The sequence below is a fragment of the Artemia sp. Qi Xiang Cuo genome, chromosome 7, assembly GCF_049724085.1.
Source record: "Artemia sp. Qi Xiang Cuo chromosome 7, ASM4972408v1, whole genome shotgun sequence".
Taxonomy (NCBI): Eukaryota; Metazoa; Arthropoda; class Branchiopoda; order Anostraca; family Artemiidae; genus Artemia; species Artemia sp. Qi Xiang Cuo.
In genome coordinates, this window is record NC_142800.1 from 65,582,217 (window position 1) to 65,598,301 (window position 16,085).

Consider the following 16,085-nt stretch of genomic DNA (forward strand, 5'->3'; position numbering starts at 1 on the left):
AAGGATATACAAGGTATACAAGGATACAAGGGTATACAAGGATAAAAACGTTTACTTAAGCCCTTCTATCAACAGAATCGAACGCTTGCTCATAATCTATAAAACTGAGGACCAAAGGTGTTTGAAAACTCAGGCACTTCTCAATTATTAGCTTACGAGTGAAAATTTGGTCAACACATGCTCTACCTTTTCTAATACCGCACTGTTCTTTTCTTAAAATCTTTGTCTACGGCATCTTTCAGTCTAAAAAGTATCGTATTACTAAGTAGTTTGCTACCAACAGGGACCAGACTAATACCTCGATAATTACCACACTCACTTGTATCACCTTTCTTATAAAGTGGCTTAATTAAGGTTTTCCTAAAATCTTTAGGTACTTCCCCTTTTTCAAAAATCATATTCATAATCTTCAGTAACTTATTTCTAACCTCAGAGCCACCATATTTAAGAAACTCATTTACCACACTATCAGCACCTGGAGACTTATTATTTTTGTAATCCTTTTACTACTGTTGCTAATTCTTCCTCACAAAACAAATCTTCCTTCACATCCAAGGTATCACAAACTTTTTCATTTTCTCTACATCTTTCCCTGCAACTCTATCTTGGACAAGCAAATCCTCAAAATGTTCAGCCTATCTCTCTTTAGTTTTTTCTTTATTCCAAATCGTGGCCCCATTTCTGTCTTTAAATGGGCCAAGTCCAGATTGATTACTACCTCTAAATTTATTAAAACGCCAGTACAATATTTTACCATTATGCCGTCTAGCTGCATCTTCCAGATCCTCGGACTATACGCAAACAATAGGTAAGTTTCATAGCTTACAGGGCTTTCCCCAAGGACTGTGGGGGATCGTGCTACCCCTAAAGACACATTTGTTGCAACTTTCAACTATGCTGAACAAAACGGCTATCTCAAAATTTTTATCGGATGGCTTTGGGGAAAAAAGGAGGGTAGCAGCCCTCCAATCTTTTTGGTCACTTAAAAAGGGAACTAGAACTTTTAAATTCCGTTCGAATGCAACCTCTACAATTCTTCTAGGATCATTAGTTTGATAAGATCACCCCTGTGAAAAACAGAAAAAAACAAAAAAACTAAAATAAATAAACACGTATCCGTGATCTTTCTTCTGGCAAAAAAAATACAATATTCCACATTTTTGTATATAGGAGCTTGAAACTTCTACAGTAGGGTTCTCTGATACACTGAATCTGATGGTGCGATTTTCATTCAGATTCTTTGAGGATGTATTTCTCCTTTTAGAGGGCGTTTTTCCATTTTTCGAAAATCACGCAATTTTTCTCAGGTTCGTAGCTTTTGATGAGTAACACTAAACTTGATGATATTATATATTTGGGATCAGCACATTAAGCGGGTTCTTTTGATGCATATATTGATACACAAAATTGCGTTGTTTAGAGTTTCGGTAACTATTGAGCCGAGTTACTCCTTACTTACAGTTCGCTACCAGAACTGTTTGAATGAAATGAAGATTAAAAGAAATATAAGAAATGTTTTGTGAAATAAAAAGGGAGCTATTCTTCAGTGCTGGGAAATTTCAAAGCTTCTTTTTTCTACAAGAAAGTTTTGTAAAATGACTAAAGAAAACAATGAAAAATATAATACTTTTCCGTCACACTACTTCTGAGGATACTCAATAATAGGGTTGCCGCATATCAAGAGGCGAGATCTGTACTTTTCGAAATATCATATACCCTCTGAAATACAATATCTTCTATAGAGAAAATAACTGAAAGCGTAATACATTCATCTTCCTATCAAAATTTGCAATTTCCCTAGCACTGCCTATGTAATGAGTCATATGGCTTCAATGTATGACTCCGCTCCTTGGTGGCTAAAAGAAGTTGAGGTCCAATTTAAGTCAGAACAACCAGCATAGCTTTTTAGAAAGACGTTCCTTTTTTTGACTGTATTAATCAAAAAAACTTTTTGCACAAAATAAGTCTTTCAGAAAAAAGTAAAGAACTCCATTAAACCAAAAATGAAACAAAAATAGAATCAAATAATCTACCAAGCACACAACTACCACAAATCACTATCAATAAATAAATGAAACCAAAAACGAACGGAAATTAAAATGAGTCAAAACTCAAAACGAGCAGAAATTAATCTGAATAGGGTTCTAAACCCTATACTTTCTAAAAGCCAAAATATAAATGGTACTTTACTGAAAAAAATTCAAATGAATTCACTGAAAAAAATGTGCATTGTCAGTTTAATATACATATGCTGATATTTGTTCCTTAAAATCTTAATTAACTTTTGTTTTCTTAAAGTTATAAGTGAAAACATTTAAAAGAATTGTTTTTCAGTAAAGTACAAATTATATTCTGGCTTTTAGAAAGCATAGGGTTTTGAAGTTTTTTTATATAGCTTTTTTTGAAGTTTCTACGACAACGCCTTCTTTAAAAACCTTATATGCCCCCAGGACATAACTTAAAACCCTTGCCCTGAGGGCTGTGGAGGAGTGTCCTCCTGAAAAACCTATTTTCTATCTGGAAATCAACTACGCTGAACAAAATGGCTATCTCAAAACTTTGATTGGATGTGTTTTGGGGAATGATGGGCGTGGGGGGCTAGTTGCCCTCCAATCACTTTCGACTATTAAAAAGGGCACTAGCCACCCCAATATTCAATCAAATGAGCCTTTTTCGAAGTTTATACGACGACTCCTTCGATGCGAAGTGCCTGTCGAAGAAAAAAAACACATTGTTGCCACATCGTTCTTTACTTAGGCAACGCTAGCGCGCTGCCTAAGCGCTAGCGCCTGACAAGTATGTGTCCAATAAAAGAGTCAGGCATACTCCCGCCATTTACCCGTGCAGCCCCAGCCATTTAAACATTTGCCTTTCAATTACTTGAACTATCTGTCTTGGCTTTTCTCTGTCTACAATTAGCCATGTCTTGATGCAACCATATGCAACCTACTGCAAAATACTTGATAACTTCAATTCAAAATCAATTTTATCATAGGCAGCACTAGCGCGCTGCCTATGATGAAGTAAAGAACGAGCCCCGGTTGCAACTGTCGTCAACATACAGTTTTATTGTAACATCATTCATGGTTGTAACTTATTACTTCTTGTATATGAAGATGCCGTTTTTTGTTACCAGTGCAACCTAGTAAAGGACGAACCACGGTCCATAGTAACAAGAAAAATCCATTTAAATCAAACTAGTAAGTGAAAAAAATTGCACTTCTAGCTGATTCAGGAATGGTAACCATTATCCAAATTACTCTTAATAGTAAAATCTTATTTTGAAAACAAATTTAACGAAATTTCCAAAAACAGCTAGATAACCCCTCCCCCAAATGGAGTTGGGTTGAAACAAAATATACAACACTGGAACCGTCATGGCAGAAAACCCTGTGCAGGAAATTTACATCCCCTGGCTTAAAAAACAAGGAAAATCATTTTTATTTGCACGGTTAGCACTGATTTTTTATTTTTTTTTTTTTTTTTTTTTTTTTTAATTTTTTTACAAAACAAAATTGAACTATCAACTAGGCTTTTCATGACAAAATAACTAACAGTTGATATGATCCAAGTTGTTACGATAAAGTATTATGTGGACTCTATCTAATCATGGTTGCAGGGGTAGCTGTAATCTAGTAAAAGACGAACACGTCCCATAGTAACAAAAACAATTGCCCGGACCCCCTAAAAATAGTGTTAGACCGAAACATAAAGTACAGCTTTGCAACCGCCTTGGCCGAAAACCCTATAAAGGAAACTTAGTCAATTGCCTTAAACAATAAGGAAAATCCATTGGCTTGAAAGACAAGGAAAGTGGCTGTAACTACAAAATTCTGCATCCGAAGGATCTTTTTTTCTTTCCGTTTTTTTCCTTCTCCGCAGCTAGCAGGGCACTGGAACATTATAGAGAGCTGTTTAAGGGCTCATTTTCAAGAAGGTTACTACATCTAGTGCCTTTGGTAATTAAAAAATATATATATTTATGGTAAAGTCAATTTTTTACGAAAAATTAAATTTTTTTTCTACGTGATGATGAATGACATCATAACTACAGGTTGTAATCATAAATGATGTAAAAAGTAAAACCTGATTATAATGACGTCAGTACCGACAAATATATAATGAATTCATGCCATAGGTGTTAAATGTAAAAAAAAAATAGAAAAAGGAAAACGCAAATAGAGAACTAAGGAAAAATCTTGACTATATGTCAGACGTATATAACTGTTTCTGTAGGATATTAGTTACTTTGTGAATCAACTGAAATAATACTACACAAAAATAACATCAGGTACAAATCTCTAAAAAATTATATAAGATTCAAAAATGTTTATGGTATTTTAGCAACAATTCTACCTTTTGAATTTAAACTAGAAAAAATACCAGAAAATTTGAAATAGATTTCATTTTATTTTAGTTTTTGGTTCAAAATCTCTAAAATATTACATAAAATGCAAAAATATTATTAGTGCCTAAGCAACAATTCTACTTTTGGAATTTAAACTAGAAAAATACCTGAAAATGCTAAATAAATTTTATTTCATTACAGTTCTTAAGCATTTCGTTACGCAATTCTATCAGTTGTATGGCTGCTGACTTTACAAACGTGGCACCGATATTAATGAAATTTTTGTTATTAGCTGTATTCATACTTCTAACAAATGTAAGTGAAGGTCGTCGTCGGTTTCCTATCAAAGAGTCATATCAATGTGGTATATTTGAAAACCCTGAGAAAGGGGAGAGCCTTTTCCTAGCCCTTGAGGTTGAAGAGGACTATGAAAATTCAAGAGAGTTTCATGTCTCTTTTACTATCAACGCTCCCTATATCGAATACGCAGATCGGTTTTATATCGATTTTAAACGCCGATATTTCATTTACTACGGCAAAGATGATCAGATAATTGTTGAAATTGGAAAGGGGAGAAGGAGACCGCCATTTGTACTCTGCTCAATTGACTTCCCTTGGAAAAATATGGTCCAAGACAGGAGAGCTACCTATAAACTAAGGATAAGAGACCATCCAAAAGAGGGCTTAAGAATTGGCGTTATAATAAGAGCACAGGATAGTATATGGGAAAAATTGGGTCTGAACTTCGCGGGTAATGAAGAGATTCTTGGATGTTACGACAGTTTTGGAAGAGATGTTGCGGATCAGCCCGAACTTAAAATCCAATTTACTGATAGCATCAAAGGCGTGTTTGAACTACCTTGTCCATCCTCCGCGTCAGGTCTTAAAATTGGGGGTACAGTATTTGTACTATGCATACTAACACTTATATTATCCATCGTGTGTGTTTAAACTAAATTCTACATTTCCGCAGCTTGGCTTGAACTTCAACCCTTAAATTCTCAAGGAGAGCATCATCACCGCTGTGCTGTGGCGACGGATTCACGGTATGGGATTTTCTTTAAACTGAAATTTTCACCGTTTAGGCGAAATACAGTTTATTGGCAATGGCAATTCCAATGATGTACTTTTCGTTTCGATGCAACGCCATTTTCAAGATAAAATTTCATAAAACTCGTTGATAAAACCCAACAATAAGAAAGTACGCTTAAAAAACTGGATAGTATGGAAAAATTACTATTTGTAGCTAAATTAGGAATGGTAATTATTATCATTAAATTGTAACATTAAATATAACATTAAAATGTTATTTTGAAAACAAATTCATGGAAGTTTCAAAAAACAGCATGAAACCCCTACAAAAGAGTGTCGGATCGAAACAAAAAGTACCCCATTGGATGTCATGGTCGAAAGTTCCACACAGCAAACTTACAGTCCCCAGCTTTGGACAACAAGAAAAATAACTTTTTAACATGTGTAGCATTGATGTGCCCTCTTTTTTTCACTGCTAGCGATATCTACGTGCTTATGTAATTAATGAAACATGTGTTAAAAATAAGATACAATTTTTAACATAAACTGCACCTTCGTATACAATATGACGTTATACTGGGTATGATATTTGAGTGACTATGCTGCCTGATCTCCCTTGGGTTCGTTCTTTACTGTATCCAGCTAAAAAAAAGGTCGAAGACTTTTCCTGCGTGTGATATATGACGTAATTAAAAACGATAAGTCAGGATAGTGGAAAGAATGGTTAAAAAGTGGGGGGGGGGGAGATGAATAAAAGGTAATAGTTTATTCGAAGTTAATTTGATGAATTTCAACATTCACTTACCCCGAGATATATAACTCAATATAAGAATGCCCGAACAATATATTTACTGTATATAGCCACCACCAACAAATCCAAAAAAAAATCGTAAGTAATAAAAAAAACACAAAAAATAGATATATATATAATGGTTAAAACCGAACAATAGGGGAAGGTAGTGGATATGATGGTTGTAAAAAACGGCTGAAATGAAATGTAAAACTTTATTTGAAGTACAAGTGATTAGCACGTCATTAACTTACCTAGAGGATTCGTCGCCCGAAATGTCACTGCTTTCCGGAGAACTAAGGCACTTAACACGGACATCAAGCGGAGGAGTGCCGAGGTTAAAAACAACCTTGGGAAGTGCCACGGCTAACCCAGTTTCCTCTACAAGGGCCGCAATTGAATTCCTTTGATAGGCATCGTTAGGCGATTTTTTTCGTCTAAACATTGTGCTGATTCGATTTTCACCATGCCCAAACCCCGGAGCTGGGGATTTACTTCTTCCAGGACTAGGGGATTTATTTAAAAAGTTAGAAGATGCCAAAAAATCCGGTCGGAAACTATTAGGGGGACTCAAATCGTCCCCAAGAAAAGGACTTCTCTTCTTTGTAAACATGACTTGTCTTAAAAATAATCCAAAAACAACGGAATAAAGTTGTATGAAGATTCAAATTCAATACACATTCCTGGTTAAGCAATCGATAACTGTTTTACAGATCTTGGCTCGGAAACAGACACACGATTCTAGGCGTGATAAATAGGCAGTGCCAATCCCATCAATTAATTAACAAATTTTTAGCTTCGTTCCAATATTGAGCATTCTTTTTCTTTTTACCAATGCTCTTCCAGCTTAGCCAAATTGAAACAGCTACTCCTCTGATTTCTGCCAAACTCAAAACGAAATAAACTGAATTTGCACCTGCTATTGAATCTCAAAAAGTTGTACGCATTATTTTCATATTTTGAAGATACAGAATCAACGGCACAACACGCATATAAGAGTCCATAACTTTAAGTGGAAAAGACAAGTTCACCAAAAGTATCCGTTTATTGAAATTGCATTAGTTAAAAATAAAAACCGTTAAACGATCAGTTGGAATTTTAGAAGTGCTTTAAAAAAGAAGTAAGAAGATATTAGAAACACGACAATGACTTGACCTTGCAGCCAAGGGGATATACCATACAACAAGTAGACTTTAAGTAGCACAAAACTGGGATATCCAACAAAATTTTCAACAATAACGGAATTCTGATGCAACACTCAAATCAATGCTCACTCATAAATGCTAGTTTTTTTAATCTCACATCATATGTATGCCAACACAGAATAGTTGAAGGACCTAGGCTTTAATCAACACAATACAGAACACAAAGTGATCAATCTAAAAACAAGGCTAGATAGGCTTTTACTAGAAGTGTATCTCATTGGAAACTGTTGGAAATAGGTGGCCGCTCATTTTCGAGCGGATGTTTGGCAAGGAGCAATGGTTTTTGGGGAAACCGCAAAAACATCCACACTAGATAAATTGGATGGACTTCACAGAAAAAAGTCAGTGTCAGTGGTGGGAGAATTTAGGAAAAATAATCAAATATCTCCAAGAAGCGCCGAAAGCACAAATCACGTAACAATCACGTGTTAATCTGTGATTGAGAGACAACGCTCATTCCTAAACTAGGTATGTAATCAGACTGAGTAAGCAAAGAGGAAGTAACCTAGGAATGCATGATTACATAAGGGCAAGAAAAATACTAAGAGCCTATAGGCAAATGGAGCAAGCAGACCTAAGAGACAAACCGTGCTGAACATTCTCCTTTCATTCAAAAACTCAGCACATGACTGTTATTCATTCTGAAAAACGAGTTCATAAAATAACTCCTAAATTTCTCCTAATGCAAATTTTCCAATTGCTTTCATCTAAAATCTACTTATACACATGAGTCAGAACTAGTTTCTTGTTAGGGAGGGGGCAACTTAAAAAAAGCACCAAAAATTGGTGATCTATATGGAATTTTCCAATTGCTTTCATCTAAAATCTACCTATACACATGAGTCAGAATTAGTTTCTTGTTAGGGAGGGGGCAACTTCAAAAAAGCACCAAAATTGGTGAATTATATGGAAAAAATAGTGAGACTCGTAAAAATAATTTTCTAATTGCTTTCCTCTATATGGCCCGTCTTACACACTACTTCTAAATTATAATCTTTGTTAATTGAAAATAGGAATCCAAAAGTTAATTAAAACACATTTCAATGATAGAAGAATAAGCAGATAGAGCTATGGCGACTGTAAATACAAGGGTGGCCGGCGTTTACTCCCCAGTAATTACCCCCCCCCCCGAAAATATCCCCCCGTGGAAAAAAAAGGATTTCCAAATTTGAGAATTTTATTTTTTTTTTTCGTAAAGGGAAGGAACTTTGGTACTTATGTATTATGCGCCACTCACTCAATTTTACACTGTGTAAAATTCGAGAACTCACCTGTTTTTTTGTTAGATTCCTCGTTACTTTAGAAATAAATTTTGGCTGTAAATTTGCATATTGCGGGGGGGGGGGGTAAAGTATAGCGGGTCTGCATGCAAAGTGCGTTTGGTACAAGTATTCTGCATATTAGATAGATAGATAGATAGAGACGTGTATTTGAAAGCCAAATATACGGCCTTACAGGAGAACAGCAAGGTAATCTGGAAATTTTTTTAACTAATAAAAAAAAAAAAAAATTAATTGTAATGTTTCATTTAAGTGTTTTTTTCCAAGTGATAGGTGTTTTTCGTTTTTTTTTTTTTTTTCAATGACGGTTTTTCCAAGTATTAATCAGCCTACTATTATTAGGTTAATGTAGTGTTTCATTTAAGTGTTTTATGATGATCGCTGATCAAAGTTTATATTATTTGTGCCTTTCGTTTATGTTATTTTACTATGTTCATGGCCGCATATTTGGCTTTAAAATACACTTCTCTATCTATCTTTCTAATATGCAAAATAATTGTGCCAAACACATTTTGCATGCATACCCGCTATAATTTACCCCCCCCCCCCCAATATACAAATCTATAGCCCAAATTTATTTCTAAAGTAATGAAGAAACAACGAAAAAACTGGCGTGCTCTCGAATTGTACACAGCGTAAAATTGAGTGAGTGGCGCATAATACATAAGTACGAAAATTCCTTCCCCCTACGGAAATAAAAAAAATAAAACTCAAATAAAATTCTCAAATTTGGAAAGCATTTTCCGCGGCGGGGGGGGGGTATTTTCCGGGGTGGGGGAGGTTAATCACCGGGGGGGGGGGGTAAACGCCTAGAACCAGATAAAACGATGAACTGTTCGAAAATTGTGGTCCAAAATCACTATAAATTGATACAATGAATTAAAATCGGAAGTCCCAAATTCGACACAAGATTATTAGGCATTACAAATATGTTTACCCGAGGTGAATTGATGTAAATTAGTGTTAATTTACTTCATATAGAGCAAATTAGCACCATTACAGTTGTTTCTCATATGGCATTTTCCTAAATAAGATGAAAACAAAAGCTTTTCTATGAATATATCCTATCCGTAAGTTTGAAGGATCAGTTCCAAAACCTACCTATACACATGTGCGTTAGAATTAGTTTCTTGGAAGGGAGGGGGGTCAAATTCAAAAAAGCAACAAAAATTGGTGATTTATAAGGAACAAATAGTGAGACTCATAAAAATATCAAATACAGAGGGGAGGGAGTTTTCCGCCTTTTTATTTGATTTTTTTTTTTAATTTTAAGTTTTAGAAGTAACTGAAAAACCAAAATTTTCGAGAAAAGGAAATTCCAGTAACGTTCATATCCTACTTTTTCTAGTCACTCCTAGCCTTCATATAGTTATTTACCTTTCCCTTCTTAGAATTGAATAGAATTAAATAAAAAAACGAGTTTTTTCAACTGAAAGTAAGGAGCAACTTTCAAACTTAAAACAAACCGAAGTTATAACGTATATGAGGGGTTGCCCAATCCTAACTGCCTTGTTCTTCATGCCAAAGTTTTAGTAATTTTAAAAAAGCTTCTTATTGTTCTATTTGAACGACCCTTGTGTTTCAGGAGTCATTCTTAAAGAACTAGAACAAAAGTCAAACTTTATTGTAAAGAGCGAGGTGGTGAGGAGGGGGCAACCCTCCTCATATACTTAATAATTTCTTTTAATTTTAAGTTTGAATGTTGCTCCTTACTTTCAGTTGGAGAAACTTGTTTTTTATTTAATTTCTGATCGTTTTTTTAATAATGCGGGGAAACCTGTCTCCCCCATCCACGGAAAAATCTCCCCCCACAAAAAGACCCTCCAGACAATTCAATACCAGTGAAAATTTACCCTGGACATTTACGATTAACAGCTCCACATGTAAAATTGAGTCGGCAAAGAGAAAGTGAGACAAATAATAAGAATTCCGCATAGGAATTTTAGAACATTCCCCCAGCGTAAAATTTTACCTGAAAAGTTCACCACTCAGAAACTTCCCTCTCAATACAAAATTCCCCCAGAAATTCAACCCCCCCCCCCCAAACCGAAAAATGTATGCATACTTCCCAATAAGAAATGCTATACACAAACAATGGGTAGATTTCATAGTTTAAAGATCTTTTTCCAGGGGCTGTGGGGGATCATGGAATCTCCAAAGGCGTAGTTATTGGACCTTTCAACTACGCTGAACAAAATAAATATCTCAAAATTTTAGTCAGACGATTTTGGGGAAAAGGGACGAGGGAGTTGAACTAGCTGCCCTCCAATCTTGTTGGTCGCTTAAAAAGGGTCCTTGAACTTCTAATGTCCTTTGAATGAGCCCTTTCCCAATATTCTAGGACCATTGGTTCGCTATGATAACCCCCGAAAAAAAACGCATCCATGATCTTTCTTCTGACAAAAAAAAAAAAAAAAAAAAAAAATTGCAGATCGGAGCTTGAAACTTCGACAGTAGAGTTATCTGACACGCTGAATCTGAAGTGTTATTGTAGTTTAGATTTCTTGACTTTAAATGGGATGTCCCCTGCCCTTTTTTTGGAAAATTAAATAAAACAAACATTTTTTTTTTTAACTGAAAGTAAGGAACGACGTTAAAACTTAAAACGGACAGAAATTATTCCGTATGTGTAGGGGGCTGTCCCCTCCTCAAGGCCTCGCTCTTTACGCTAAAGTTTTTTTATTGTTTAAAAAAATAGAGTTGTGAGAAAGTCAAACTTTAGCGTAAAGAGCGAGGCGTTGAGGATGGGAAAGCCCCCTTCATATACCGAATAATTTCTGTTCGTTTTAAGTTTTAACGTCGTTCCTTACTTTCAGTTAAAAAAAAACTTGTTTTTTTTATTTAATTTTTGAACATTTTTGAATTAATGCAGGTTTTTATTTTGGCTCATCGTACATGAATAATCGAAAAGAAATTTGAATATCAATTTTACTTGTATTTGGTTAAATAGCTTTCTCGAAACTTTTCTAATTTAATATACGGATGTTTTTATTAGTAATAAATATACGTAACTTACGAATTAACTTACGTAACGCACTTCTATATTCATAAATTTTTAACACGTATATTAGGGGTTTCGCCCCCTAGTCAATACCTTGCTCTTGAAGCTAGTTAGAATTTTTTCCAATTCTTTAAAAATGACCCCTTAATCACAATCAGTTGATCAGTTGAAAAACTTTTTTTTTTTTTTTATTTAATTTCTGATCTTTTTCTTTAATAGTGCTGGGAAATCCGGCGCCCCCTTCATAGCAATGTCCCTTCCCCCATGAAAACTTCCTTCATGGACAGATCCTCCCATATAACCCCCGACCCCCCCCCACCTACCAGAAAAAATACCCCCTGAAAACGGCTGTATACTTCCCAATAACCAATACTATATGTTAACATTGAGTAAAGTTCATAACTTCCAGCCCTCCCCCGGGGAATTCGGGGGATTAAGTCATCCTAAAAGACATTTTTATCGTATTTTCGACCATGCTGAACAAAATGGCTATCTCAAAATTTTGATCGGGTGTTTTTAGGAAAAAATGGGCATGGGAGGGGACCCAGTTGCCTTCCATTTTTGTCACTTAAAAAGGGCACTAGAACTTTTGATTTCCGTTCCAATGAGCCCTCCTACGATATTCTAGGACCGCTTGGTCGATACGATCACCCCTGAAAAAAAAAAATAAACACGCATCCGTGATCTTTCTTCTGGCAAAAAATGCAAAATTCCACGTTTTTGTAGATAGGTGCTTGAAAACTCTACAGTAGGGTTCTCTGATACGCTAAATATGATGGTGTGATTTTCATTAAGGTTCTGCAGCTTTTAGGGGGTCTTTTTTAGGGGGTCTTTCCCCGTTTTTTCTAAAATCAGCCAAATTTTCTTAGGCGCGTAACTTTTGATGGGTAAGACTAAACTTGATGAAACTTATATATTTGAAATCAGCATTAAAATCTGATTATTTTGATGTATCTAATGGTATGAAAATTCCGTTTTTAGAGTTTCGGTTACCACTGAGCCAGGTCGCTCCTTACCGGGCAAATTTTACTCAGGCTCTCAGGGTATTTCAGGCTCTCATAGTACACTTTTAGCAGGTCAACTATTTTCGTTGGAACACCCATTTCGAGTATTATTTGCCATAGCAAGGGTCCTAATATTGAGTCATGAGCGAGTCAAGACAGACTGCGAAGGTATCCGATCCGTATGCTGAAGTTAATTTCAGTTGATACACATTTAGCATAACAACAAAAACAGGAACATTATGTGAGAAATGCGGGCGGGTGAATAGTAAAATTAACGACGTTTTGACGAGGGTGAGCACCCCTCCCCTTTTTTGCACATGGGTCTCCAGGCGTGAGCCAGCCTACATTTGATTTTTAAGAAAAAGACATGCATGCAAAAATAGCAAAAAACTGACAGAACAAAAAATCTCTACCCAGGAACGAACGAAAGGAGGCGAGTTTCGTAATGCTTCTTATCTAATTAATGTAATCTAATAAGATAATCTAATTATCTAATTAATGCATCTTCTTCTAGTAGAATCCCTTGAAAACAAATTAGAACACCGAAAAATCTATGCATGGATTTTTTACTTCCGATCCTCAAAAAATCATGTCAAGAAAGAAGTCTTGTTCCTTTTTTTCTTTTTTCTTTTTACCGCAACATTGTTGTACCTAGTCCAACATGTAACCAATAAAAATGCAAAAGGTTTGAAACTCAGACTCTTTAAAAATATTCTTTTTATCGTTCTGTTAAATTTATACAATTCTATATTAAAGAGACCTAGAAACTGTGAAGCCTCTGCTAACTAATGCCCAAACGTTTCATTGATCATAGGCTCTGTAAAATAAGGGACAGTCCTAGATTTAAGGGGTCGAAGTGTCTCAAATTTTAGTGGTCCGAAGAAAAAAGAGCAATTTTTATGATAGTCAACACAATAGTGGACAACGATGAGTGTTTACTTTGTAAAGAGCATTACTTCTCCCATGTACCCCCCCCCCCTCCCCGATCTCATCATATAAAACAGACGAACGTAGAAACTTAGGAGAGGGATTATTAGACCAAGAATTAAATTTCTAGTGTCCCTTTTACGGGTAGAAATTGAGGAAAAAATCGACGGTTGTGCCCGTTGGAGCCCAAAGGGCCAAACTAAAAATCGGATCGAGTTTCTAGACATCCATTTTAATAAAACAAAATTGAAAATCCCCCGATGCACCAACGGGGACCTGATCCGTGACGTCCGAGAGAGATACACCCCCAATTATACAAATAGTCCGTTCAAACAAAGGCTTGGTACATACATGTCAGTAGAAACGAGGACATTCTATATACTGTTGAATCAGAATCTTGCTGTTGAGATTGTTTATTACATGGCGGAACATTGAAAGATGAAGTCTCAAATCAAAACATGGTAAGTGGATATTTCGTACATGGAGTTTAATTTCAAATGCAGTAGGCAATTGCGTATTTCCAAAATCAATAATTAGAAGTACAGGGCTAAAATTGCAATATGGACGTCTTGAACCAAAACACAACACAAAACTTGTATATTTAGGGATTACCTTTCAATTCCCACAACAATTTCTATGAAAACATATTTTGGTCGGTGTAATATTTCACTTGTACAACCGGGGGGGGGGGGTCCCTGCAGCCTTTAGTATTGCGTGTCCAAATCGTATCCTATCGTTGAAGAACAACGCTGAATTTTGATGGTTCGATCATTACTTATGTTTGCCACCAAATATATTCTCAAATATTATTTAGTTATGATCATGTACCAAGAAAGGGATCATAATTGTACTGGGTATAGGAACCGTTCCATTATTCAAATGGTCAACCTTAGTTCCACTTGGGTAAGAGTCTGGCCTGAGCGATATCTCTCTCCCTGATAATTATATCATGGTTGCACTTCGGCATTCCTGGAGGAGACTGATAACACTTCAATTATTAAACGACAAAAATAAGCAAATAGATTCAATGCCGATTTTTGGCTATTCATATTGTATAAGCATGAACGCAATAAAGCAATGATTCCCGAAGTGTGTTCCATGTAATACGAGCTGAATCCGAGCCAACGTTCCACGAGCTAACTTTACGAATCGATTTTAATGAAGAGCTTATTCAGATTAGGCCTAATACTATACTTTTAAAACAAGCATAGTGTACATATGTATAATAATTGATTAATACTTCTTAAAATGGTTACATGCTTCTTAAAATAACAATAAAGGAGTTCGAGGCGGAAGAAACTTGGCAAAAGAACAAGCTGAAGTCACAAGCGTTTATTTGTTAATTCTCAAAACACTTCGTTGTACTGAGTAATGTAAATATAAAAATGCAAATGCAAATTCACTATTTTTTGTTTCTACAACTATACACAAGTGGCCTTACGCATAGGACCCAGAAAAAAAGCTTTTAATTATTACAAAACAAAAGAGTAAATGAGCTTTAAAAAGGCATTCCCGATTCCCGATTCCGAATACAGTAGTTAGATCTTTTACTATCACTCTCCTCATCTGTACATATTACCAGGATGGATGAAATTAAATCAATATGGGAACCATAATAAAAGGACGAATCTACAGTCAATCAGGACTTGTCCAACCAATATGAAAAACGACATAAATAGGACATCATAGTCTTTGCCAATAGTATATTAGATCTGGCAAAAGTTGACAACAGGATTTGGCGTCCATTCCCATCATTTCCGTTGCGTAGATTGCAGGAGACTTTACCGATAGAAACAACAAATGAAAATGGACAATCTCCCAATTTTATCTTGAATCAGTGTAAGTCACACCTTAACAATGTGACTCATCCACTCGGAAGTAGAACAGTCGTTCAAAGGTAAAAACGTCAATTCATGCCTTTTGTCATTCCAAAGAATCGTGACTCAAAGCTTACTGCTGTTCTCGGTGGTTTAGTTTGGATAGGGTTTACCTAAAAATAGGGAGTACATATGCTCTCAACCATGCATCAACTGGAAACTGCATTGATCAAGAGACATGCCATGTCCAGCACAAACTCGGAAACCCCTTCCTCCAAAATTCTACAACTATTATTTTTTTCCAATTTGTTCATAATTTAACATATTTTCATTTAACGTGCACGTTTTTTGTTATTTTCACGAATAAACAGATATCCCAGGGTTTATGTGGCGGATAATGGTTTATCTGACATTATACCTATACTGGGCATATGCTATTTGTGGTAAACTTTTTGCAATAAAACAAGTCTTCTGAAAAAATTCAGGATTTTTTTTTTGCCTTTTCAAGTAGGAAAGTCAGAAAGCCTATAAGGGACAAAATATGCTATGCAGAGCAGTTCCCTAAAAGTCTGGAGGGCGTAACAAAACTATGACCCCATACGCCTCATAAAACGACTCTACTCTCAATACGCATTTCAGGTATGACTGGTACTAAAGCCCCCGAAATTTACCCCTTTGCCT

General features: G+C 35.6%; 2 protein-coding genes across 6 annotated transcripts in view; one reads left to right on the top strand and one right to left on the bottom strand.

Moving 5' to 3' along the window:
* RhoGEF2 (Rho guanine nucleotide exchange factor 2) overlaps positions 1-16,085 on the bottom strand; it is a 358,602-nt gene that overhangs the window by 121,059 nt on the left and 221,458 nt on the right. The gene's annotated exons all lie outside the window — the stretch shown is intronic.
* Positions 4,586-5,299, top strand: LOC148950610 (uncharacterized). Its single transcript, XM_089091347.1, has one exon. It carries the CDS (start codon positions 4,586-4,588, stop codon positions 5,297-5,299), a length of 714 nt encoding a protein of 237 aa, XP_088947473.1.

Coding starts and splice junctions, on each gene's coding strand:
- LOC148950610 (XM_089091347.1), top strand. CDS start 4,586: ATGGCTGCTGACTTTACAAACGTGGCACCGATATTAATGAAATTTTTG.